Source organism: Monodelphis domestica, chromosome 3, assembly GCF_027887165.1.
Source record: "Monodelphis domestica isolate mMonDom1 chromosome 3, mMonDom1.pri, whole genome shotgun sequence".
NCBI classification, from domain to species: Eukaryota; Metazoa; Chordata; class Mammalia; order Didelphimorphia; family Didelphidae; genus Monodelphis; species Monodelphis domestica.
In genome coordinates this window covers 2,264,046-2,291,858 of record NC_077229.1, presented here as the reverse complement: position 1 = coordinate 2,291,858, position 27,813 = coordinate 2,264,046, and the positions used below count along the sequence as shown (strand labels likewise).

The window sequence follows — 27,813 nt, the reverse complement described above, 5'->3', positions numbered from 1 at the left end:
GTTTCCTTAAAGATAGGGGGTTGATGCTCTGAAGGGGGTCTGAAAGGAGAGAGGTCCTGGAGGGAGAGCTCCTGGAGAGGTCTTGAAGGAGGCTATGGAAGGAGAACTCAGGAGGAGTCAGGAGGAGAATTCTCTGGAAACATTTCTTGAAGGGAGGCTCTTTTGAAGGTGGAGCCTGAGATTGGCATGAGAAGCCTTACCTAGAGAGAGCTTGGGTGAGTGATAAAACCAACTGACTGATTTATCTCTTAGGACTGAGGTCTAGGCCTTATTGGCTTGAGGCCCTTCATTCTTATTCCTTTCTTACTTTCTCTCTTTTTCTATTGATTAATCAGTGTATTATAAATTAAATTTCTCTATAAAACCCAGTTGGCTTGGGCATATTCATAAATTGGGAATATATTCCCTGGCGACCATCTTATATTTATATAGAACCAAGACACAGTAGAAAACATATTTCAGCAGTCATAATTGTTATATATTTCCCTTGCTCCCAAACATTTTAATTATCACATTTTATGGCTCCCACTCTCTTATCTACAACTATTTAATGCTCAAACTATTTTAAATCTAACAGAGTAAGAATAAGAGTAAGAGTAAGAGAGTGAGTTTTGCTCTAGTTCCCCAGTATTTATTGGAGGTTTTAGGAATGTGGATTGGGAGGAGATTGACAAACATGTAACACGGCATAGGTTTTTACATTGGTTGAATTGACAATGATGAGATCAAAGAAGTGGAGATTAATCCAACCTGAGCTTTGCAAATGAATGTAGTCCAAGCCAGGATTCTGGCTGTCAACACCCTAATCCAGCTGTTCTCAACGTGTGGGTCACAACCCTGGTGGGGGTCAAATGACCAAAACACAGGGGTCGCCTAAAGCCATCAGAAAATACATATTTCTGGTGGCTTTAGCCGCTACTAAATCAAGCTACTTTACAGCAAAATCTTGGAAAGAACGGGGCCCCTGCTGCCCACACATTGTTCTAATATTCGTTACCTATCAGCAGCCCTCCCCCTATAATGGGTGATGGATTTACCCTGTTGCCTGGAGACCGGACTCAAATAGAGACCCAGAGAGAGCATCCAGGCACTTGCTCCAGAGAGGTTAAGAATGAGTCCTGGAGCGGATAACTCCTGGAGTGGATAGCGGATAGCGGAGCCGAGTAACCGACTTCATTTAACTAAATATCCTTCAGAAAGGAATGAAACTGAAATGGAAGAGAAATGTGTGTGTTTGTTAAGTGCCAGTGGGTAGAACTTCCTCAAAGACTATAGGCCATGTAGAAGACAGTGTGATTGATGGTTTAAGGTTGTCCTTATTGTCTGGTGGAGGTGAATTGGTCCCTTTCTAAAGCCCAGTTTGCTTCTGACCATTGCCTTCTTTTGTTCACTCTTTTTTTCATCACCTTTCTTCTTTCATCCCCTTTCTCTTATGTTCCCAGTGATTTGCTCATCTAATATAAGTGTTCAATTTTGTATTATCTTGACTGTGGGTCTATGAAATTTGTATGATTTCTTGACTGTTTGAAGAATTTTTTCTTTGCCTGAGGAGCTCTGAAATTTCATCATAATATTCTAGTGAATTTTCATTTTTGTTCTCTTTCAGCTCCTGAATGGTGGTTTCTTTCTGTTTCTATTTTGCTTTTGGATTTTAGGATATTGGGGTGATTTCCTTTGATAATTTCTTGAAATATGACATGTAAACTCTTTTTTATCATCGTTCTATGACAAATGAAATTTTCTGGAGGATGTATTTCACACTTTCTAATATCACTTTATTTAAGGAACTACTCAAGATTTCTAAACGAGACACTGGACTCCATCTACATCTGAACAGACACTAAAATAATCTGAGTGGGGCCTCCCTGAATGAGATGGAATCAATAGCAACTGAGCCACCGAACTTGGGGAGAAAAAAAGAGGGGAAAAGCACCACTTCTTGTCCCCCAGTCAATGCATGTTCCTCATCATGTAATCATCCAGTCTCTTCCCAGAACCTCCTAAGAGGTTTCTCATTGGGCAATAACCATACAAGAAATGAACTCAAGACTCCTTTCCAGGAAATAGTGAGTCTTTAAAGAGACCAAGTCACTGTAATATGTGACTGAGCCTTCCAACATGGCATCTGCCTACCTCATTGATTTTGTCATCACCCAAGACAGTTTTTGTCTACATCAAAATAAGGATCAAGTCTCTAGCCTACCAGTTTTTACATTTAGTCAAAAGTGTGAGATTTAAAATGGTTGAGGTCTTAAACTGTAGTGATAAAAATAGTGGAAGATATAAATTGTGATAGATATAAGAGAGGGTGAGTAAATTTGACTGCAGAAATATGTTTCACTACAGTGTCTTGGGTTTAAAATCAAATATAAGGTGGTCACCAGGGAAATATTCCCAATTATTCAAATACCCAAGTCAATTGGGTTTTATAGCGATTTTAATTAACAATACAATGAGTAATCAAAGAAAGAGAGAGTAAGAAAGGAATAAGTATGAAGGGCCTCAAGCCAATATGGCCTAGACCTGAGTCTTAAAAGAGAAATCAGTCAGTTTTTTTAACACTCACCACAAGGTCTGACTAAACAAGGATTTTAGTGACACCAAGCCAGTTCCATCTCAGCTGACTTCACCAGAGAGCCTTCCAGCCAGAGACTGTTCCAATGGGCCTCTCTCAACTTCCTCTAGTCTTGGCTGCAAATGGCTAAATGACATGTTGCTGCATTCTGTCCTACAGACTTGTGGGATGGAGGCTACTTTATATTGGACCTATACAAGGGCCTATTTTGAATTTTTCCTTATGTTTTTGATTATTTTTCTCTTCTTTTGATAAATTGACTCATACACCCCCATAACTCAACATTGCATTCTGAGTTGAACTGAATGTTTTTAATACTTACTTCAGGGGGGATTGTATTTTAATTTAAAATCTAAGAATTTTTGAATTTTGAATTTTTTGTTTGAGATTGTATTTTTATAAAAATCCAAGAATTTTGATTTTTTGTTTAAGATTGTACTTTTATAAAAATTCAAGATTTTGATTTTGTTCAAGAAAAGATCTTCAAGAAAGAAGCTTGAAACTTTTATATCCAGAGAATGAACTGTTGCAGAAAGATGCCGAAAAACCTACACTTCATCAAGAAGATCAAGAATGAACTTCGTATATGATTGATTAAACTGAACTTTGATTGAACATTTATTGTAAATGTACACATTCATGCCAAAAGGGACTGCCCCTAATTTGGCTTTCTGTCAATGCGCCTAGCAAAACATTGGTTTTGCTTTCTTTTCTTTTCTTTATTTTCTTTTCTATTTCCTCTCTCACTATTTAATTTCTCTTAGAAAATTGAATATCGTGTATATCTATAGTTAGAAGTGCATTTTAATTACAAAATTGATTATGTTAATTGGTCAATGGGGAGACTAGTCTCCCATGATCATCAGGGGGGATTGTAAACCTCAAAATTTCTCAGACTTATGAATGTTAGGGGTTTCCCCCATTGGGGAATCTTCTACTTAAAAAATTCCCTAGCAGATGGAGAGAACTACTTGAGTGTGGGGGCTCCTTGCCTTGGGAATATCCCTACTCCACCCCACTTAGGACTGCTTTAGGACAGAGAGCTCCTTGAGAACAATGAAAAGAACTTTGATCCATGCTTATGGAAGGGACAGGAAGTTCTTTGAGTCATAACTGTTTTAGAATTGATACAATGGGATACTAAGTACCTATAAAGGTGGGCAACTTGTAAACTACTTAGACCTAAAAGGTGAAAACTTACTCGGAGGTTTTATCTTAATGAAATTAGTCAACACAGCAGCATTTTTTTCCTCTCTGACTAAAGAGATTAATCTACTCAGCTGTGAATTCAAAATGGGCTGTCTTTTGGAAAACATCTAGTGATTGGTAGATGTAGGGACTTAGGGGAGGTGACATGGGAGAAAAACTGCTATATAAGAAAAAGCAGAATCTCTTGAGATATATATCCTTTTGGAGAAATCCTTTTGGAGGATCTCTGATGGGGATCGCGTGGGAAGAATCTCTTGAGAGAGGCTCTGGAGAAGGGAAGCTCTTGGAGGACAATCTCTAAGGAGGTCTTCCTGGAGCTCCTCTAAGGGGACTCTGTCCCTCTGGAGGCTCTGGAGAGAGGCCCATTGGAACAGTCTCTGGCTGGAAGGCTCTCTGGTGAAGTCAGCTGAGATGGAACTGGCTTGGTGTCACTAAAATCCTTGTTTAGTCAGACCTTGTGGTGAGTGTTAAAAAAACTGACTGATTTCTCTCTTAAGGCTCAGGTCTAGGCCATATTGGCTTGAGGCCCTTCATACTTATTCCTTTCTTACTCTCTCTCTCTCTTTCTTTGATTACTCATTGTATTGTTAATTAAAATCTCTATAAAACCCAATTGACTTGGGTATTTGAATAATTGGGAATATTTCCCTGGTGACCACCTTATATTTGATTTTAAACCCAAGACACTGTAGTGAAACATATTTCTGCAGTCAAATTTACTCACCCTCTCTTATATCTATCACAATTTATATCTTCCACCATTTTTACTCACTACAGTTTATAACATCAACCATTTTAAATCTCACAAAAGAAGGGAGAACCCAACATGACCTCAGAGAGATACAGCTTGACATCAGTCCTAAAATCAAACTGATTTTTTAAAAACCAAAAGGCTTTCCTTTTGGGAGAGGGCAAAAGGAGTATGAATTAATATTATCATTTCACATTGATCAAGTAGTCCAATAATTCTTAAATTATCTATCATAAATCTGTTTTCTAGACCAGTTCTTTTTCCGATGAAATATTTCGTATTTTCTTTTATTCTTTATCCCTTTGGCTTTATTTTATTGTCTCTTGATGTCTCATGAAGTTGTTAGTTTTCACTTACCTAGTTTATACTTTTAATACACTATATTCCAGAAGAATTGAAATTCTCAGTTGTGGCTTTTAGAAAATGATATGAGATACCCCAAAAGCTTGTGGTAGAATTGAGCTAGAATTAGTTCCTACCAGCTCCAGAGAGTTGATTGTTAAGTTTTTCAGTGTGATAAGTTATATCTTGGGAACTGGAAAATACTACCAAAAGGACATGATTTCTTGTTTTATTGACTGTCTAGACTGAAGCATATGATCCGGAAATTTTTGATAATGTAGATTAAATAAAGTTTGGGGGGTGCCTTTTCAGAGAGTTCTTATAGAAGACACGAGCCTGCCCTTGGCTGTCTCTATAGATGGGGGGTTGGAAAGGAAGTAGTTGAAATTCATGGATCAGTGAAATAGCTAAGTATCGATATGCTTCCCGATGGGCATTATTACGTAAGCCTTCTATGCCTGTCAGGAAATGTAAGGCAACGTCCTGGACTAGTTTGTGCTCTAGGAATTCACTTTCCTCTTCATCCCTGCTAGGACGTTCCTCTCTGGCCTCAGCAGGATCACATAACACTTGGGAAGAAAGATGCAGCCCAGCAGCCCAGCGCCGGAGGCCAGGATGGAGAAGATCTCCACCACCACCATGGCCTGGCCTTTGGTGCTCTGGTAGGTGGGCAGGAAGGAGACCCACACGCTGCAGAACACCAGCATGCTGAAGGTGATGAACTTGGCCTCATTGAAGGTGTCAGGCAGGCTCCTGGCCAGGAAAGCCACCGTGAAGCTGCCCAAGGCCAGGAAGCCCATGTAGCCCAGCACACAGTAGAAGGCAATATCAGAGCCCTCGTTGCACTGAATGATGATGTGGCCAGGCTCAGAGTGAAGGTCCATGTCTGGGAAGGGGGGAGACGTTCCCAGCCAGAAGCCGCAGAGCATCACTTGGATCCCAGAGCACACGAGGACGATGCAGTTGGACACTCTCGACTGCACCCACACCCTGATGCTGCTCCCTGGCCTTGTAACTCTGAAGGCCAGAACCACCATGATGGTTTTAGCCAGAATACAGGCCACGGCCACAGTGAAGACAACCCCAAACGTGGTTTGTCGGAGGAGGCAGGTGGCGGCCGTGGGGCGGCCGATGAAGAGCAGGGAGCAGAGGAAGCAGAAGCTGAGGGAGACGAGGAGGGTGTAGCTGAGAGCCCGGTTATTGGCCTTGACTATGGGGGTGTCTCGGAACTTCACAAACACCCAGAGGACCAGGGCTGTCAGGAGAGAGAAGGAAGCAGCTACGAACGTCAGAGCCGTCCCCAACGATCCTGTGAAATCCAGGAAGGTCACAACCTTGGGGAAGCAGTGATCTCTTTCCTTATTGGGATGCTCATCTTCTGGGCACTTCGCACACTGGTCCATATCTGAAAAGAAAAACATCCTTTTGCTCCTGCCTTCTGCAATAGTCCATTATGAGTTTGGCTGCTGCTAGTGGTCTCCTCTCTGAGAACATCTTCCATCCATTCTGAATAAATCCTGCAGTAGTCACTCATTGTCTCCCCCATTAAAAGGTGGGTTTCTCCAGTGCAAGAGGTCTGTTTCCACTGCCTGCACATAGTAGGTGCTTTAGAAACCCTATTGCCTCTTGCATGGTCTCTAAATAGTGCACCGGGTTCACTGGCAGTGGCTTGTTCTGTGATGAATATAATCACCTCGTCAGCAAAATAAGCCACGTGTGCTAGGACCCTCTTCCTCCGGAGGGGCTTCAGGAGCTCATGGGTTACAGAGGATCCAGGGTGCTGTATCTCTTTCAGATGGCTTACTACTGTGAAAACAGAGATAACCTCAGGGCTAATCTCTGCAGGACTTCATCAAGAGTTAAGCCATCTGCTTTCAGAGAAGGGCCTATTTTTGCACTCTTTCCCTTTTCTTTATATTTACAGAGACAGAGAGAGAGACAGAGAGAGACAGAGACAGAGAGAGAGAGAGAGAGAGGGAGGGAGGGAGAGGGAGGGAGGGAGGGAGGGAGAAGGAGAGGGAGAGACAGAGACAGAGACAGAGAGACAGAGAGAGAAAGAGAGAGACAGAGAGAGAGACAGAGAGACAGAGAGAGAAAGAGAGAGACAGAGAGAGAGAGAGAGGAAGAGGGAGAGGGAGAAGAGAGAGAGAGACAGAGAGAGAGGGAGGGAGAAGGAGAGGGAGAGAGATCTTTTCTGTATATTTTTGTTCTTTTATTGCTAAGCATGATTTCACTGACAGGAATGAGACTTCACTCGCTGAGCACATGGAGTTCTTTTTTATGTTTAACTCACAGTACGATTTTGCCAGATCCTTCTTCACCCCGACCCTTGGGGGCAGCTAGAGATCAGGAAGACTTGAATCCATGTCTGATCTCAGACCTTTACTAGCTGATTCCCTTTGGGCATATTGATTAATCTCTGTCAGTGTCAGTTTCCTTATGTGTGAGATGGAGGCACAAGTGTCTTTCTGGTGTAGTTGTGAAAATCAAATAGCATAATATCTATAAGGTGCTTCCAGAACTCTGAAGCACAACATAAGTGCCAGCTGTTGTTATTTACTGATCAAGGCAGAGAGATACGCTTCTGCCAAGTATAGTCTTACAGCAACGATTCTCCATCTGGAGTCCTGTTTCATTGAAAATCTGTTACCCTAAAGGGCAACTGCATTTCCTTAGAGCCCACTGACTTCCGGTCATTACATACTTCCTGTAGACAGGGAATAAATATCCAGGGGGCAGGCCTGCTCCTCCTCTTTTGGCGTGCAGCCAGTGGTGATGGTGCTAAGGTGGGGATTTTGAAATGGCTAATCATCCATAGAGATGTGATTTTTATTTTGCATCCTCTTTATTACTTGATTTCTAATGATCATTTAATAAACCTCCTAAAATATAATATTTTTATCATTAAGATCTAATATTAAATTTTACAGTCCTCAGATCTCCAAGTAGGTTCATGGGCTTATTTCTGAGGGTGCAAAAATTTGGATGAAAAAATATATCTTTATTTTGACTTATCCTTCTTGATATTTAATGTTTCTTTAATTAAAAAAATTAATTTGTTATTTAAATTTAAACTTAAATTTAAAACATTAAAAAGCAAAACTCTTGAGAAGTGGTTCATAATTTGCACAGACTGCAATGACACCAAATGATTGAGATTTCCTGCCTTGGGAAGTCTCACGGGTCACAGAGCGATGAATTGACTTATTCCAGGGCCCAAAGTGAGTATTTGGAGACAGACCTGACCTGAGGTCTTCTGGACTTTGGCCTCATGATTCTGAACATCTTTTTAGTCTTTTTCTTAAGAGCGAATGTGGACGTGCCTTATTCTGTGTCTCTAACTTGATGTGCGAACTGGACAAAACGTCTTAATTCAAACCCAGACAGAACTGTCAGTGTCAGCACTGGGCACGGTAGATTTGGATAGCCTGATGGCTATGGAACCCTCTGGGTTGCAGAAAGAAACTGAGGCATGTGAAAACGCTGCCGAGGAAGGTCCCTTTCACTTTTGAGACTCTATAATTAGTCCTCTACTAGTTGCCCTTGGCTGGCCTATTTTGTGATACTGGTTTCAATGATCGGGGGTTGTCTGGAAAGCCAACAATGCATTCCCCGAAGAGAATGAATAAAATGTTTTAAGCACTTTCCCTTCCACCCAGAGGAATTTACACTTGCAATCACTCCATTAAAAGCCCTGTACTACTTCTCATTCTCATTTTTACTCACAAAGTACCTCATTAGACTTCTCTCCCAAATTCCTTTCTTCCTGATAATTTTCTTATCAGGTCCAAAACTTCATCTGAAATTTCTCTGTCTCCAAATCATCCTCCAACCTCAGATGTCTAGCTAAGATGCACCCCTCCTGGATCCCAACAGACACTTCAGTCTTCCTGCCCAACGGATCTCCTTTCACTTGGGATTGCCATCTCTGGCCCTACCTGATAAAACTCCTCTCCCAAACTTTCCTTCCATGAAGAAACCCGACATTCTTTCTCCAGCTTCAGAACCTCCACATCACACATACGCATCTAGCACTGGATCTAGATGCTGGCTGCCTTCACTAAGGGATGTGTTGGTCACATTTTTAACAACTGGCTTTTTGAAAAGAAACCTATGCGCAACCCAGTGTAGGCTTAGTAGGCATTATTAACATTTTCTACATCGTTTTCTTATGTCTAGATAATAAACAAATCAACTATGTCTATGGCATTAGTGGATTTTCTCTGTGTAAATGCTGGCACTGAAAATGTAATATTTGTCTATGAGAGGTGGGTGTCACCTGGTTCCAGAAAACACTCTCATTTTCTCTGTGTCTGCATAAGGACACTGTCTCACTCTCTCTCTCTCTCTCTCTCTCTCTCTCTCTCCCTCTCTCTCTCTCTCTCTCTCTCTCTCTCTCCCTCCCTCTTTTTCTCCCTCTCTCTCTCACTCTCTCTCTCTGTCTCTCTCTCTCTCTCTCTCTCTCCCTCTGTCTCTCTCTCCTCTCTCTCTCTCTCTCTCTCTCCTCTCTCTCTCTCTCCTCTCTCTCTCTCCCTCCCTCTTTTTCTCCCTCTCTCTCTCACTCTCTCTCTCTCTCTCTCTCTCTCTCTCTCTCTCTCTCTCTCTCTCTCCCTCCCTCTCTCCCTCCCTCTGTCTCTCTGTCTCTGTCTCTGTCTCTCTGTCTCTCTCTCCCCCCTCCCTCTCTCTGTCTCTCTGTCTCTCTGTCTCTCTCTCTCTCTGTCTCTCTCTCTCTCTCTCTCTGTCTGTCTCTGTCTCTCTGTCTCTCTCCCCCCCCCCTCTCCCTTGCCCTCTTTTTTTTCTCTCTCTCTCTCTCTGGTTTTATAACATGTTGTCATGTCTGGAACCATTCTCCAGGTATATAACGATATTTTCCACTAAGTTGCCTTATCTCAGACATTTATCGTGACACTCCTTGGTATGTATATATCTTGTTCCTTGAACAATGACTTTACTGCGTGTTCTAGATGACTGCAGGAGCCCGATGTCATGTTCTTCTGGACCCAAGGGCTCACCAGGGAAGTCTGTTGCAGACACTTACCAGTTTGTTTGGATATCTCCCCCTCTGGGCACTGGGAACAGCTGAAGCAGCAGATCGGCTCTCCTTCTTTAGTTATCTTCCTGTATCCTGGGGCACAACTAGCACTGCACACAGAATGAGGGATCTAAGCCATTAATAGAAGAGTGGAAAGTACACCGTTACTTAGAGGGAGATTTCTGTTGGCTGGTGCAGGCCAAGAAAACCTGGCCTCTACCTCAGCTCTGGCCATTAGACCTGGTTCATGTGCCAATGGTCATCGTAATGGAATGTTCTGGGGATTCCATGTCTTGTCCTACCTCAGCCACCGAGCTGTAGGACTTCAAACCTGGCTACTTCTGGGGACTGAATTTTCTCATTTGTAACATGAGAGCTTTGGGCTGGACTGTCTGACTCTTACATTCTGAATTCCTCAACTTAACCAGGATCATTCTAATGGTCGTGACCCAAGTTGCTGAATGGAAGAGTGGTGACACTCCAAAATTAGATTTAATTTTTCTCTATTTATTATGCAAAGGCAGAAATTTGTACGGTGGGACAAAATTGGCTTTCAACAAATCAGCAAAACCCATTGCCCTGGAGGATAAGTACTGTCCTCTGCCTGTTGCCAGTGTGTGTGTTAAAGGATACTTGGTTCAGAAAGGGGTGATATGTAAGGAAAGGTCTTAATTCCCCATTACAGGCATCCCTTGACATTCTTACGGCTTACTGTCCTCTTCTTATGAGAAAAAGAGATGCTAATTGATTGGCTTCTGAACCAAAACTGAGAATGCCTTCAAAGGGCACTAAGTAGTCGAGGCTTTTTCAGATTTCTGTCTGAGTCAGGGGCATGCTGCAACCCTCTGGGTGGTTAAGTGCCACAGGCCCTCTCCATATCAGGTCAGTATGTGGTCAGTGCCAATAGGCCCTTGTCTCTGTATTTGTTCTGTCCTGTTTTGGGGTGGAATGGTCTTGGAAACTGAGCTTCACACGGTTAGGAAAGTAAGTCATCATAAGTCCAGAATTTGGAGTCAGGCATGGAGCCAGCATTGCCTTGTGCATCAAGACCCAAGTCCAGCAGTCGTCAAGGAAGTGATTTCTCCAGTAGTGATTCTGAATGTGGAAATCTACTTGGGGCCCCAAATGCTTTGGGGAATCATTTTAGGTTTGGAGTTCTTATCTCAGGTGGTACGAGGGAGTGTGTCCTCAAGAGCTGGATGGGAAGAAAGGTTTGTACTTTACGCTTCCTATATTTTCTCCTTTCTCAGTCTTTGGAAAAGTTCATTGATTTCAGTTGATCGTCAATATTGAGGCTCTGATCTCTTGCAATGTATATGAAGGAAAATATGCCCAGATCCTATCTTCAAGCAACTGTTGGTAGTGAAGACATTACTATGACCCCTCAAGGTTACTCCTGTAGTCCACAGGGGGAAATTGTAGCCTTGTACTAAAGACCCTGACATCAGTGTGAGAATGAGTTAGAATGAGAATCTTCAGAGATTTATGTGAGTTGGAGTTCTGTTGAGACACAATGTTGGCCATTTTGGGAAAATGTTGATCACATTAATTTCCCTTTCAATAGGGGGGAAACTTTGCCCAGGGGCTGAATGAAATTTTATTTTAACTCAATTGAACTGAGTGCAAGTTTCACCATTATAAATGAAGATGCATAGAAGTGGATAAGAACACTGGATTTTGGGTCAGTGAAAAGCTTTCTGGGCCTCAGTTTCCTTAACAGTCAACTAAAGAGTTAGAGAAGGTAATCTTTCAAGCTGCTTATTGTTCAGTTGTCTGTGATCTAAATATTACAGTGTTTTGAAATACCTACCCAATGCATTATTTCTCCACGTTTTCATCTAGTTGTTTCCTATAACAGCAAAAACCAGAAGGAACTAGGCAAGATTTTATCTTCATAAATAAGACATGTTTAGTGAGGTAAGTAGCATGAGACTTCCTCTCATGTGGGAGCATGAAAGTTGATATAAAATAATCTCTGACCTTTGTGTCTAACCATCCCCAGTTGATGTCTTCCTCATGCATGATGAAATCTTGACCAGGTTGAGTGTTGGGGAGAAATTGGCCCACTTTCACCAGGAATTCAGTATCATTAAGAGAGGTCACATAGTTCCTAATGTCATATTGAGCCTCAGACCTTCTTTTCTCATCCATGAACACCTGGTCACCAGCACTGTTGTGGAACTGAATGTCTTTCAGAAAGGAGTGCAGCTGAAAGGGAAGAGGAAGCTCTATAATTTTTTGATACACGAGGTCAAGATATTCCCAGAAGTCAGAACAATGGACAGTGCCAGAGATAGAGGCTGACACAGTGAACTGTGTGCCCCGATTTGGAGAAATGATACATGAGAGTTGGAATTCTGCCTTGCTCACTGATTAACTATGTATTTTTTTGTGGGTAAATCTGCATCCAGAGAAATAAGGTGCTTTTTGTCTTCCCATGCCCTTGGGCGTATCTGGCTCATGGCTAGCAAATGCCCTTGGGAAAATACTTTATTCAAAAGGAACAATGTACAGCATCTTTAATGTTTCCAATTATACATAATGAACTTGAACTGTAAGTTGTGCTACATTCTGATATCTTTGCCTGGTCTTCAGTGTCCACAGTACTTGAGATTTTAAAGCTCTGAACAGCAACTAATATAGTTTCCCATCATGCACTTTGGAAAGTCTACCCTGTAATTAAAATATTTCTTACCTCCTTAAACTTACTTCTCTCTCATTCATTTCATCTTCTAACCTTCATTGAAAAAAGCGCATCCCTCCTAAAAGCCCTGATTCTTTTGCTACCCTTTCCAGTACTCCCACATCTGATCTATTGGTTTGGAGAGTCAGAATCCTCTTTGTTCACCATTAGCACTTCCAGATCCTCCATCAACTACCTTCTCTATGTAACTTCTACTCTTACCTTTATGATATTCCCATTTATTATCCAATCCAAATTTTCCTTCTCACCTCTTGACCTAGGGAAAATCCTTCTTTCTTCCTAAGGAAGGGATTCAGTGCTGATAGACTTTCTCTCCTTTTCATCCCTTTTTTTCATAACAAGGGGATGTCAATATAGATATTAATAGCCACTTGAATCTTGTCATGTCCTTGTTCCTCAATCTAGTCAATTGCCATTGCCTCGTTCTCTGCTTTACCTTGGATATACATAGAGATGCATGATCATCAACTCCACCCTTCCTTTTCTAATTGTGTTGCACCCCTTTGGTTTTCATGAGTAATACGGTAATGTAATGATGATAATTAAGAATAATAGCTACCATTTTATAGCACATTTATAACTACAGTGTACTTTTATAGATGATTTTATGTTGCATTACTATCTCATTTACTCTGGTCAAAATATCAAGGATCAGCAATGGACAGTACCAATTCTTAAGAGAACCTTACTTGCCAAGGATGAGGCACCCCACTCTCTCCAGCTTCCTCAGGTGCTGTCTCTGATTTCCTCAGAAGCTCTTCATGAAGCGCCCAAGCCACAGCATACACAGCATTGTAGATGGTGTAACTCAGGCCAGACATGGTCGTGTCAAAAAGGTATATAGGCAAGGACTCCAAGGTTTCATTTGGAGTACATTGCTCTAGATCCAGATTTTTAGATTTACTCTGGCACTGGAAAGCTGAAAACCAGAAATCCCTAAGCACAGTGTCCTTTGGGTCTTTACTAGGGTGGACTGTCTTGAGAAAAGACTTAAAACCAGGAACTTCACTGGTCAGGTATGTAAATGTAAGAGCTCCATAGAAATTGTAATTATCAACATACTTGGGTCTCATGGTGATGTCCCAGTGAGATGTGGTGATCCATATCTTATACATTGGAATAAAGGGTATTTGTGAATGTCTCAGAACCATTAATGAATCTGTATCGCCATGAATCACAACTGCCCTGGCTGAAGACTCCATGATTCTGGGCATGAAATTCACCTTTGATTCTTCATGTATTCTCTCACTGACAGGGATCTTCTCTGTGAAGGCAGCACAGATGCCATACTTCTCCATCCTTCCTGTCATTTCACGGAGGAATTCCTCCCCCCTCAGATCATCTGTGGTCACCAGACCTACCCAAGTCCATTTAAAATATGCCAGTAATCTGGCCACACCTTGCTGCAAGGAGTAATCCTTAGGAGCCATCTGGTAGAGAGAAGGAAACTGGACTTTGTCAGTCAGGATGAGATCAAATGGGCCAAAGCTGAGCTGGATAACAGAGAAACATTGGAAAGTTACATTTAAGAGTGTGGTATTACTGATAACATTGTCGAAAATCCCAGCCTCTCATCAAGTAATCCTTTTTTGTGGGGCTAAATGCTTTGGATTTTAGAATAACCTCCATATTACAGGGGAAATTTAATCAACCCAAATCTCCATTTTTATCCTTCTTGTTTAGCCACTTGTTTGCCAAAGAAAATTCTCTCATTCTTCAGGGATCATTGTTTCATAGAGAAGGTCTTTTCCATCCTTCCCAAATACACCAGAGTCAGTTTGTTCTTAGCTCACAACTGGCTGTTTTACTAAAACTGTTATGTTTTGGTCACGGTAGTAGCAATATATTCATGAAAACACAAGCATTTGAATCTTTTGTGTGTGTCTGTATGTGGGTGTTAAACATGCTTATCAAGACCCCAGTGTGGCACCTATACATTTTGAAAAATATAAAATGTTTTGATAAAACCAATTATTCAAATAGTTTCCTCATTGACAATGGAATATGTCATTTTGCCTGTATGACGACACTTAGAAATAATAAATAGGTATTTTAAAGTTTTTGGTGTACAAAATGCTGTCATTTTTATGCTTCAAATATTATTTAATGGATTCCTATTCAGAATATGTATCTGTAAACATCAGACACTAAGCCAGCTGCTTGAGATATGTAGGACTTATGGTTCAATGATTTGACCATTTGCTACATGCTAGTGTTACTTTTATGGTTGGACTGAATATTTAATTGGTCACCAAGGATTTAATTTCTAAATCCCTAAAATGAATTACTAAAGTCAAATGGAATTTATGGTAGTTTATTTTACAATAGATGGAAGACATTAAGGAAGAGAGGAGAGAGAGAGAGAGAGAGAGAGAGAGAGAGAGAGAGAGAGAGAGAGAGAGAGAGAGAGAGAGAGAGAGAGAGAGGAGAGAGAGAGAGAGAGAGAGAGAGAGAGAGAGAGAGAGAGAGAGAGAGAGAGAGAGTTCAGGTTTCCTCTGAGGCAGCCAGGGGAAAGGAATCTCAAGACGATGGGCCTTTCCTGGAGGCTGACATCTCCAGAAGGCTAAGGAAGGGAAGCCATCCTTTACACTCATCAAGTGTCAGTTCAATCAGCAGATTCTGTATCAGCCTCAACTCCAGTAGAACTGCTTCTTACAGGAGTCTCCACTCCAATTGTGTCTCTTTCAGACTCCCAGAAGACCAACCACAACAACCAACCCCCAGAAGACCAACCTCGTTCAGGCCCTTGTCTTTTTCTTTTAAAGACCTTTTTTCTTGCATCACTTCCCCTAATTCCACATCTACCAATCACAGCTGATGCTCTGCTCTAGGACTGCCCAGAAGACAGTAAATTCTAATTTGCTACTCACTATCACACATGTGGATCATAGACCTCCCACTTCATGATTAAGTGGGATATTTATACCTTGGGTGATTAGATCTAACATGGGCAGATCTTCCCACTCAACTTTAAGTACTGTGCTTACAATTTTGGGGATTAAATCAACAAATAGTCAGGGGATTACAATTCAATCTTCCCAATAAAGGAAGAGCTAAGTACCTTCATTGTTACAGTCAGGGGAGAGCCAAATCCAATCTTCACACTAGCAAGATATATGCCAAATACTTTGTATCATAGAGAGCATGAGAAATGAAGTTATCACCATGGGAATATTGGTCATGCCAACCATTTTTCTGAACTGCCACTTACTACATTTTGACTATGGTGAATGATAAAAGGAGCAAGATCGAAATGTCATGTAACTAGGAGACCACATTTTGAATCATATATACATAGTATCCCCTCTGGGGCTGCTTCCCCAACTACCACTCACCTGTCAAATTGGTTCTCCAAAGAGTGGCTGCCACTACTCTTTCTCATCTCCTAAGAAGGATGGGCAGGGGATTAGGTGAGTTTGTAATACTTTGAGTTATAAACCCCAAATGGTGGGTTCCTCCTTGATTATCAGCTGGAATTAATTCATTTCCACTAAGGCATTTCCTAACCAGGTATAGCAAGGGCATTTGCCACAAAACCACTCCCCCTTAGCATGGGCATACTCCTTACTTACATAGTAAGGTCCCTGAGGAGCATTGACTCAAAGTTAGAGAAGCCATGGGGTCAAAAGGCAGACACATCTCCTTGTCCTGGAAGTCATTTTCTCCCTTTGTGGATTTTTCATAGAAGTGTGTAATAAATGGATACTGGTGTTGTCTGTTGATCACTACTAGAGATGGCTAATAGATACTTGGAGATAGAGATACTAAAGGGGATACTCTGGGGTTTCAGTTGATCACTACTAGAGATGACTAATTGATTAATATTTTTCTTATCCTCCTCCTACCTCAATCCCTCCCTTCACTTCCCACTTCTGAAGCCTTTAGCTTCACCCTTCCCCCCTTCTTCCAAGAGTGGACTATGAGGTTTAGAGAAATACTCTTTACTCTTCTTTTCTAAATCAAGGGGGTTTATTTGGGAAGACAGGACAAGGATGGAAGATGAGGTGAGAGGGATGGGGATTTCCCTAGTCTATAATGAGGATTAGGAGGATTTTGAGAAATGTCAGTCTTGTCACAGCTGTGACAAAAAAGTCTGTCAGGGAGATAGGAGTACAACTATTTAATCTTCTTTCTTCTTCCTTCAAACTCAATTCTCAGAGACACCAATATCTGCTTCACCACACTCAGCCACCAGCCAAAAGTTAGTTCACAAATTTCTTCCTCAGCTCCCAAAGCCACACTGGTCCCTCAGCCTAGGACAGAAGCTAACAGGGGTCCTGTTCAGAGTTTCTTCCCTGTTCAGCCTGGCTCAAAAGCAACTCTCCCCAACTTAGGACAGAAGCTAAGAGGGGTCCAGTCAGAAACCTCTCTGCCTAGCTCAGAAGCCACCAGGGTCTCTCAGTTTAGCTGCTGGTTTTTCTCCAACTGCCTCTCCTGGGAACATTTCAATGGAGTGTTACGTTTGATTGACAGCTCTTCTTTTCTCAGCTTTGTGTTGCATGCTTGACTCGCAAATTCTCTCTTATACAAGTGCCATATGACTTTTGGACTGAGTTCCAAGCATTAGTGCCTTTTTAGAGACTTCAAACTTCCTTTTTGTGTCTTTTATGTCGTTAGAGTGTTTTTTACATCTCTTTACAGAAGTTCAGTGACTGCAACTACTCAACAGAGACATTGCTTTTGTCGCCAATGGACAGTGCTTCACTAGGGATCATGGGAACTCCAGTTCTTTTGAACTTTTTAAGTGTATAAAGTCATTACATTAAAATGTAAGGGCAATTACATCTCCAGAGTTCTTTATGCCTGAATTCAAATACTACTTAACTCTCCTGTTGCTGGAATGCTCAATTCTGCATTGGCTTGTTATGTCACATGTTAACCTATAGATTTGTCATATTTTTAAAAGTCAAACACAATGTATTTTCTGAGCTGTCATCTAATGTTTCAAAGCCCTCATGGTCTTTCCCAATTGATTAATGTCTTATTTATATCTGCTTTACTATTGATTGACTTATACATCTAGCTATCTTTGGTGACTACATGTCTACTGAGTAGATAATCATTTGAACTGGCAGACAGTTTGAGAACATCACAAAATTAATATAATCAGGATATAAGATGGCTCAATAAAAATGCCTTGTCAATATAACCCTTGTACCAGACTACCACATAATGGTAAAACTGTTCTCATTATTTACTCATATTTGAGCATATCATTTGACAACATCTCACTGTGTATTCTCATAGACACAGAGCTGAGGGATCAGAGAGGACACAGTCCAATTGCCTTTTTAGATATGATGAAAAATAGAGTTCACAGAGACTGTGATTTGCCCAAATTCATACAAGTAGCAAGTGAAAGAGGTGAGATTTGAACCCAGTCCTCTGAATGAAGAGCAATGTTTTCCCCACTGCACTAAACTACTTCATACTATTCTTGTGGGGAAAATGGGAAAATGTAGGCTAGTCAATAGTACAATTAAGTCAATTTGGAAATGACTGAATGGCCAGACACAGAGCAAAGTCTTTAATAGGACAATGTCACTTTGGAAGGAAGTCTCCAGTAGAATGCTCCACGAAGCTGTTTTTGTCCTAGGTGTTTTAGCTCCATTATCAATAGTTTAGGGAAAATCAAATGATAGTGCACTTATTAAATTTGCTAATAATGGAAATTGGGAATGCTTGCTCAAAAATGGATGTGAGAGTGAGTAAAGCTCAAAAAAACCTTAATTAGCTTGAGCCTTGCATTAAGTATAATATATAAAATGTAACAGACAAATAGAAATTCTTACATGGGTTTCAAAAAAAATAGCTTCCTAAGTATACCAAGCATAGGAATGAGTCTAAGAGGAATCATTTATATCGAAAACAATATGGGAATTTTAGTGGAATATAAACTAAGTGTGCATCATCAGCGCATTAGAGCAGCTACAAATGTTGCTGAAATCTCAATCTTTAAGGAGAAGCAGTGTATGCAGGATTAGAGAAAACTATTACTGCATGTACTAGACCAACAACATTTGGAGTGGCATGTTCAGTACTGAAAAGGGCAATGACTATCCTAAGGAAGAAACTGATGATCTCAATATTTTCATTCCCAGGACATCTACTCCACTTTGGTTACTCTCTCCTCTGCTCTATTGCATTTCCATGGCAAATGATTCATTTGTACAGTTTCCTCTATGCTCCATCTCCCATGCTCTATGTCCCATCAAAGGTTTTTCCTCAAAAAATCCTCATCTTTGATTACTCCTTCCATTCCCCACTTTTGTTTCTATTTGCAGGCTCTAGAATATAGTTGGGGAAACTGGGAAATTGTGCTGATGGGGATCACTATAGGCTCTTCTTAAACAGTTTAAGGGGGGCCCTCATTCCAGTAAGACAATTCTTTTTGACTTCTAATTGATTCCCTATCCCACTTAGTATAGAAACTATTCCCAAAATTGTCATCTAATGGCCACTACATAACACATTGAATAGAGCACTGATCCAGAAGTCCAAATATCTGAAAGGAAATCCTGGTAAGTCACTCATTCTTTGTATGCCTTGGTTTCCTCATCTTGAAACCCATCCAGATGTGTTGTAAGGATCAAAAGAAGTAACATGTGCAATAAAAAGACCTGCCAGCCCTCATATTGCACTCAATCTGTGCCTGGCACTTTGTACCTTTATAGCACAACAGAAACCTTAAACGGCTATCTAAACACTAGTCACTATATTAGATGGGTTATAAAGAAAGTGGCCCAGAAGAAGCACTATATGTGTTACTTAATCTTTTTTATTGCATCTCAAAACTATTTTTAACATTCATTTTAAAAAAATTTTGAGTTCCAAGTTTTTCTCTTTGTCTCCCTTCTTTGAGAAGGCAAACAATTTGATACATTACATATGTGCAATCATTAACACATAGTTCTGGGGAGGTCAGCTGAGTGGCGTAGTGGATGGAGAGCCAGGCCTAGAAACAGGAGCTCCTGGGTTCAAATCTGGCCTCAGACACTTCTCAGCTGTGTGATGCTGGAAAAGTCACTTTACCACCACTGCTTTGCCCTTCCCACTCTTCTGCCTTGGAATACGCAGTATTAATTCTAAGATGGAAGGAGAGGGTTATACACACACACACACACACACATCTATATATGTATGTATGTATGTATGTATAGTTCCATACCATCCATGTTTTTTTCCATTTCTTGTAAACCCTCTGCAATATGGCACCCAAATTCCTTTTTTTTAACCTGAGAAAATTTCACACTAGCCTGTCAAGACAACTTCGGGTTTGAAGTCTTGGTTCTGCACCTCCGAACCATATTGCTCTGAGGTAATGGGTGCAGTCCTCCTTCCAGCCTTGGGAGATTCCATACTGGGGCTGTGCAGCTCTTCTAAGGACTGCTTGGTGACTCCTGACTTCTGCAAGGTTTCCTTATGATCTGGACTGAGCTTGGAGTCCACCAAATTAGAGGAGCTCAAAAAATGCCATCTCAAGGAACATAAAGTTGGACTGGGGATAGGAAGTGGGTCTCTTTTGCCTCCGACCCATAGAGAGAGGAGGTGGCTAGGCAAGTGCTGTGTCTATGCAGCTAGACTAGGGAGAGGTGGCTAGGAGAGTGTCAGCTTTGCTGAGGGATCCTCAATGTGCACCCACAGTTAGGCTCAAGGCTGCCTTGTTGTACCTGAGGTCTGCCTGGGAAGCTGGCACAGTGAGCTGGGAGAAGCTTGAGAAGGGAACAACTGGCCATATGTGGCTGGTACCTTTTCTTTCTCTGGCCCACTTTTTATTACTCAATAAATTATTATAAATTAAGATATATTCGCCAGAGAATTTTAATCTTAACAAACGCTTCCCTTCTGTCATAGAATCACTACGGCTCTAAGGCAGAAGAGCACTGAGGGCTAGGCAACAGGGGTTAAGTGACTAGGAAGTGTCTGAGGTCAGATTTGAACCCAGGACCTCTCATCTCTAGTCTGGCTCTCTATCCACTGAGTCACCCAGATGTCTCCATTACCTAAAGTCTCCCATTGAAATTCCTCACTCTAACATCACTGATAATCTCAGAACTGTCCAATTGAATGGCCTTTTCTACACCCTCTTCCTCATCGACTTCTCTGAAGCTTTTCATATTGTTGATCCTGCTCTTCTCTTCTCCTCCCTATCTTGTCTTCTCTCCACTTTTGTGAGGTTATTTTCATCTGGTTCTCTTGCTACCTGCACCTGCACAACTGATTCTTCTTATCTACATTTGCTGCCTATGAAGCAGGGATACTTGCTAGCTGTTGCTGTATTCCAAGAGTCTGTCCTGGGTCCTCATTGGGAGGATGCATGCAGTGAATAGAGCATCGAGTCTGGAATTAGGATGATGTGAGTTCAAATTTGTCCTTAGAAGTTTAGTGGGTATGTGACCATGGGCAAGTCAGTGGGAAATAACAGCACTCATCTCCAAAGGTGGTGGTGAACATCAAGTGAGATGATATCTGTAAGAGCGCTTAGCCCGGAGCCTGGAACACAGTAGGCACTTTCTAAATGCTTATTCCTCCCCCACCTCAGCTCTCCGCGGGGTTAGGTGACTGTAGTTTGGGGAGTACCATCTAGTTAATGCCCAATAGGAAGTTCATTCACTCTCTCCCAAGCTGGAGTGGACTGATAAAGGTTTACACGTACCAGGCTCAACGTCACCCACCTGTGGGAAGTTGTAGAGCTCCAGTAGGGTCCCCATCTGGACAGACAGAGCCGATGTGGCTCCTCCAATGATAGCTACAATCTTGTCCTGCTCTCTGCAGCTGTAGTTAGGGACTGGCTGACTCTCTCCTGTCAACCACTGCAGGGAGCTCTCCAAGGTCCTCTCATCACTGTGGTAGGCGTTGTAGACCTGGAATCCCAGGGAAACGTTGGGCAACAGAACGGGGTCTCTGTTGATCTCCTCCACAGCAAACCTTATGGTCATGGCCTGCTGGAAGTTTTTGTGGAGCCACCTGAGGGAGAAGAAATCCGAAACCATTAACTAAGCCTATAAAGTGAATCCATCTCAGAAGGAAGGATTTCTGTTACATGAGGGTGGAATCTGAGGACTCGGGCTCATTTTGTGTTAGTAACAACAATGACAATAGCATCAACAATAAGAACTCACATTTATTTAGCATCAGACACTCTTCTCAGCTTTTCCCATTATTTTCTCATTTAATTCTCACAACAACGTGTTATTATTATCCCCATTTCAGAAATGGAAAACTGAGGGAAACAGAGTTTTAGTGATTGGTGCAGGGTCACATGGCCAGTTAGTGTCTGAGGTAGGACTTGAACACGACTCTTCCTAAATTGGGGCCTGGCCTTCAATCCACACAAACACCTTGCTGTTCCAACAGGATGATTAACAATAGGCATCCTCATTCCTGTACTGCTTCCCTTATGGAATTCCTTCAATATTTGGAATTCTTCACTCACTTTGAGTTTCTAATCTAACTGTGCTTTCCAGCCTCAGCCATCTATTCAACTAATAACGATTGAGCAAACATGATGTGCTAGATACTGTTGTGATCCATGTGGTGCTTGCTCCCAGAGGGTCCTGGGAAGCCCTGTACAGGAGGGAAGAAGTGCCTCCATGCCTTTAATACAAGGAAGTGGATGGATATGTGCATCGGCATGGTGCAGAAAGATGTAGGAAGGATGGCTAGGTGGGAGCTCACTTCCAAATGAAGCCATCAGAAAGGGCCTCCTGGATTTTGTTCTATCTCTTCAAGGATGGTCATTATTGAATCAACAAGCATTTGCTAAACAACTAGCATTTACCAAAGATGGTGCCATGCCCTTGGAAGGCACAGTAAGGCCTGAAACAGATTGTGGCAACCATCTGAATGGATAGATGACTAGGCTTAGACTGCTGAGTTCAAATCCAGACAGACCATGACCATCTATGGTATGCTTCAGTTTACAAATCAAAAAATGGGGATAATAATTGCATCTTGATCCCAGGATTATTGTAGGAATAGAATAAGTTAATATTTGGAAGTTGTAGAACCTACAGTGTAGGGGTGGTGAGGTGGTACAATGAGTAGAGTGCCAGCCCTGGAGTCAGAAGTACCTGAATTTAATTCTGGTCCCAGATACTAACTCTATGGCCCTGGGAAAGTCACTTGACTTTTTTGCCTTAGTTTCCTATAGTGTAAAATGAATTAGGGATTGAAATGGCAAACTATTCCATTATCTTTGCCAAGAAAGCCCTCAAAGGGGTCACAAAGTTGAAGAAGAGTCATTCAACAAACAACAACATAGTTCAGAGCCTGGTACACAGTATACATACATAAATTCTTGTTTTCTTCTCTCCTGACTTCAAAGAACTCATGGAGATTGGTAGATAGGAATAGGCAGATTTGTAGAACAAGGGACACAGTTACAGGCTGGGAGTCAGGCAGACCTGAGTTCAAATCCAGCCTCAAACTATTACTAGCTGTTTGACAATGGGTAGATCAATTAACTTCTGTTTTGGTTTGCTTGTCTGTAAGATGGAGACAATAAAAACACTTCTCTTGAAGGATTATTGTGAGGTTCAGATGAGATAGTATTTTAAAATTACTTATTGGAGCACCTGTCACAAAGTATTAATATCATTATTGCCATCTTTTCTGGCCAGAGCGAATTGCATGTCTAAGAATCAGAGGCCTGCCAAATGTTATACATACAGCATTTGCAAATTCAGAGCAACTTCCTTTCAAGACCATGGTCTTATCTAGGCTTCTGTTTGAGTCTACAAATTTATTTCTGTTCTGTGTTCAGGATGGAGATGAGTAGAAAGCCGGAGCCACCTAAAAACCTGCTATTTATAAGCAAGACTTGAGCCAGGTAGGGTGTGTGAATTATTCAGGGAAGACTAGGACCTCTGGTCTGAGGGATTGCCATGCCATTTTCAGGGCCACTCACCCTCCTTTACTGTCCACTTGCCACCCCGCTCTCACTTGTGGCTCCAAGAAGCTGTAGCATGCCCAGCAACCACCCTGGCAAACCATCTTAGCAGGCAGGCTAAGCCAGGTGGAAAGGAGTCATTGAGCCTGAGTTAGGGGGTGGATCCCCCAGGATGTGAAGACTTCCCCTGGTGGAAGGGGTGAATGAGAACCATTTATTCCCATGACCATGAAGATGGGAAGCAAATTCTATGGAGCACTCAGAGCTTGGTCAGATATTGAAGATGCCAAGGTCTTCCCCTCCCTCCTGAGTCATCACCAGTCATCCTGACTTTTGTCTTGCCATTGGACTTGGATGACTCTGGAAGGGAGAGTGAAGCCAACAATTAGCTTTGCCTCACTTCAGTTCAATTCAGTCACAGCTCAAGCCATCACCACCCCATGCTGTAATTTGTCCTCTTTGAAAATCAAGGATGAACAGCAGAGAACTCATGTCAAAGAGCTCTCCAAAGAACTCTTATTCCTGCCCATATTCTCTAACAGGGTTAGGATCTGGGAATTTTTCTCTGATAGCTCTCCCTTTTAAAGAAATCCAGAGAAGTTTTCTCAGAGGCAGTTGCTGAGGACAAGAATCCCTCAGTCTGCCCCTGCCCTCTTGTTCACATCCAAATGGGCTTGTGGGGAGCAACTCTCTTTTCCTGCCAGAGAACTTGTCTGAGAGATCTTTGGGAATCTGAAGGCATGTTTTTTCATCAACATTCTCCATGACAAAAGCCCTCCCCCTCACAAAACCTTTGCTGGTCCTCTCAGCTGCTGGTGCCTACATCCCATAAACACCAGGAATTCAACTAGGCTAGATTCTGTTCCTATTTATACGGGCTCATATTCCTTCCTGCATCTGAATGTCAGGTCCTTGAGTGCAGGAGTTATCACATTTTTATCCTCATTTCAGCAGTGTGTAACACAGGACCTTAACTATAGCAGGTGCTTAAAGTTTGTGTATTTGCTATAGAGGATTGCACAGGCAAAATCTGTATAGATGGCTTACCATCTCAACACTGATGGGGGAAGGGAGGAAGAGAAAGAATGTGTGACTCAATATTCTTGGAAAAATATCAGAAACTTTTATTACATGTATTTGGGGAAAATAGTATTTAACTTAATTGAAGCTTGTTGAAGTGACTGATTTCTTCCTAAGTCACTCGTGTTCTCAGCAGTTAGAATAAGGCCCTGTGGAATGAGGTCTTTTGTCTCCATTGGGGATCACTGTTCTCAAAGAAAGTCACTCGGAGGACAAAGAGACCAAAAGGATATTTGGTTCACAGAAGCACCTTTGGTTGAAGGCACAGATAGGTCTAAATCTCCTCTAAACCCATCACCATCCCTGTCAGGTGGAGAATAGTGAAGGGGGGAGAAAAGGATAGCGAATACCTCAAAGCATTTGAGAAATAGAACTAATTAAGAATCTAATAGCAGACATTCCCATAGTGCTTTAGGTCTGCAAAGTGCTTTCCATGTAAAATCTCATTTGATCTTCACCACAACCTGAAAAGGGGGTGGTTTTATTATCCACATTTTACAAATGAAGAAACGGAGCCAGAGAGAAGCTGAGTGCTTTTCTAAGGGCCACAAAGGGGTTTGAAATGAGGGCTTTCTGGCTCAAAGTAAGAGAATTTGTCTCCTTATTTTGGACAACTAATAGAGACCTAAGTAGGGAAAAGGGGATGGAGGGACACAAAGTGAAATGGGGAAATGCAGAGGGACCTCAATAGTGAAAGAAAGATAGTAAGATGGAAGAGACATGCAGACAGAAAAGAAGAGAGAGACATAGGAAGATGCCACATCTTCCTTATCACATGCCAGTGTGATAAGGACTGGCTTCCTTTTGCATAAACCATTCCCTCCCCCAACACCTGGCCAAATCTTTAATTCATCAGACTCCTTAGATTGAAGTTCCTTGTAAAGGAAGACTCCAAAGATGAGAAGGTGGGGGGAAGGAGGGAGGGGAAGAAAGAGAGAGAGAGAGAGAGAGAGAGAGAGAGACAGAGAGAGAGAGACAGACAGAGAGAGAGAGAGAGAGAGACAGAGAGAGAGACACAGAGAGAGAGAGAGAGAGACAGAGAGAGAGACACAGAGAGAGAGAGAAACAGAGAGAGAGAGAGGGAGAGAGAGAGAGAGAGAATAAGTTGGAAACACTCCTTGATTCTTTCCCTCCATCACTGTCTTAAATGTAGTCTCACACAGTCTTGCATTTGAGGCTGTATTGCTACACAAAGGGTTCCTGCTGTATTTACTCTTTAGTATGTATGCAACAAGAGCAGAACCCATAAAAGTGATATAAGCCTGGCCATGAGCCCCTTGCCCTTATAGTGGAATAAAATTTTGGTGGAAAAGTCAAAGTCTAATTCTCTCTGCTGCTTTGAGCTCAGCAGAAGCTTCCTTGAGAAATAAGCACCAAACCCTTGCACATCACTCAAGGGGAAAACAGAGCTCTTCATATATCTCTAAGAATAACAGGAATTTATTTCATCATCAGTTTTTGTATGTCCTTAGAGATTCATGTTTACTCTAGTTCATGCCTCAACATATTTCTGTGCTCCTAAGAAATCCCCCATTTCCTGGCCATAGACCAGCCAACCCAGATAGCCAGATAGACTTCTCTAATCTGGAATGAAAAGGCTTGAATGCTTTGTGTCAGTGTGGACACTGACTTTTAGGACATGGGAGGTAGAGAAATAAATGACAGAGAATTCTAGTAACTCTCATCTCTGGACATTCTCAGGGGAATGGCCCCTGGAGAAGGAAAGAGATGTGAAGGAGAGAAGGAAAGAGAGATGGAGATAGAGAGACAAAGATAAAGAGAGAAGAGATACCAACATAGAGTCAGAGACAGAAACAGATACAGAGAGTGATACAGACAGAGAGAAAAAAGAAAGATAAAAATAGAGACAGGCTCAGAAAGAGAGAGAGAGAGAGAGAGAGAGAGAGAGAGAGAGAGAGAGAGAGAGAGAGAGAGAGAGAGAGAGAGGATATGGAGGTAGAGACAGAGACAAAAGACAGAAACAGAGTCAAAGAGAGTGATACAGAGAGAGAGAAAAGGAGAGAGAAAGATAAAAATAGAGACAGGTTTGGAGAGACAGATGGAGAAGGAATTCAGAGATAGAGAAGAAATGGAGAGGTAGAGACAAGGAGAGCCAGAAACAAATATACAGTGATACAGACCACGAGCCAGAAAATGACAGAGACAATGATAGACAAAGATAGGGATAAAGAGCCAGAGAGAAGAGATAGAAAAAGATATCGACTAAGACAGAAATGGAAAGATGAAAACAGAAAAAGTGAACTAGGAAGATCCAGAGAGTCAGAGCCTGCTAGAGACAGAGAGACAGAGCCAGAGCCAGAAGAGAGGAAGCTGACTTTCAGGAACAGGGGTTGGAGGGACCCTAAAAAGAGGATGCTTTAGAAAATCAGTTCAATGAACATGAGCGCTAATGCAGAGAGGCACTTACTGGTAACTCCTACAGTCCTCGTTAGGACGCCTCATAAAGTCTGCTGCTCTTGTGACCTTGTTCACTCTCAGCGCATAGAGAGGGAGGAAGCCCCCAATCACCAGGTCCCCGTCTCTGGAGAGGCTGGGGCTCATTCTGGACAGGCAGGGGGCTTTCTTGGTCCTGCACACAGAAACAGGAAGCTGCAGGAGCAGCGTCAGGAGCAAGGTGGAAAGAAGCCCAAAGGTCTCTCTTGGAGCGTGAAGCAGCATCTCCCGGAACAGCAGCCAAAGCCCCAAGCCTGGGAGGAGCCAAAGAGCTGCAGGAACCACGCTCGGGCAGGGAGCTGTCCAGCAGCTGAACTGTTGTGGATTTTCAGGCTCGAGTCCTCCATCTATGTCTGAGGAAGCACAAAGAAGCATGCATGAGTCAGGCCCTTGTGTAGGACAAGGACAAAGATGTCAGCTCGAGGGCTGAATTTATGAGGTCTCTCTGGTTGTTTGGCCCCTCTTTGTCTCTCGGCACCCTGCCATTAGACGCAGAGAGAGGCGTCTCCCCCGCGCCCTTCCCTCCAAAAAGACATCTGTGTCCCCCAACGCCTCTGGGGACTGGCCTGGCCTGGGGCCTCCCCAGCTGCGGCTCTAACCAAAGTGCAATAACATGTTTTGGTTCCTCCCCACCTATTTCCAGCAGAGCTCACAGGATGGGGGAAACGGGCGCCTTGGCGCTCCCCTCTCTTCTGCGGATACTTGTGTGCTCCTGGCTCAGAAGAAGATCCAATTAAGCAAAGGGAGCAGCTATGGAGGCCAAGTAAGGCCACCA

The 27,813-nt window shown here is 42.3% G+C and overlaps 1 protein-coding gene across 2 annotated transcripts; it reads right to left on the bottom strand.

Annotated features, from left to right (window-relative positions):
* Positions 1 to 5,097: 5,097 nt before the first annotated feature.
* VN2R514 (vomeronasal 2 receptor 514) lies at positions 5,098 to 27,451 on the bottom strand. 2 transcript variants are annotated; one of them, XM_007490070.3, is made up of 6 exons: positions 27,013 to 27,451; positions 21,289 to 21,580; positions 13,303 to 14,106; positions 11,890 to 12,117; positions 9,916 to 10,039; positions 5,098 to 6,282 (listed from the first exon to the last, which is right to left on the bottom strand). In XM_007490070.3, exons 1-6 carry the CDS (start codon positions 27,411 to 27,413, stop codon positions 5,378 to 5,380), a joined length of 2,754 nt encoding a protein of 917 aa, XP_007490132.1. In that variant the 5' UTR covers positions 27,414 to 27,451; the 3' UTR covers positions 5,098 to 5,377. The 2 variants fall into 2 exon arrangements, with proteins under 2 accessions (XP_007490132.1, NP_001093015.1); NM_001099545.1 differs by having other exon boundaries at positions 5,378 to 6,282; positions 21,280 to 21,580; positions 27,013 to 27,188.
* Positions 27,452 to 27,813: the final 362 nt, after the last annotated feature.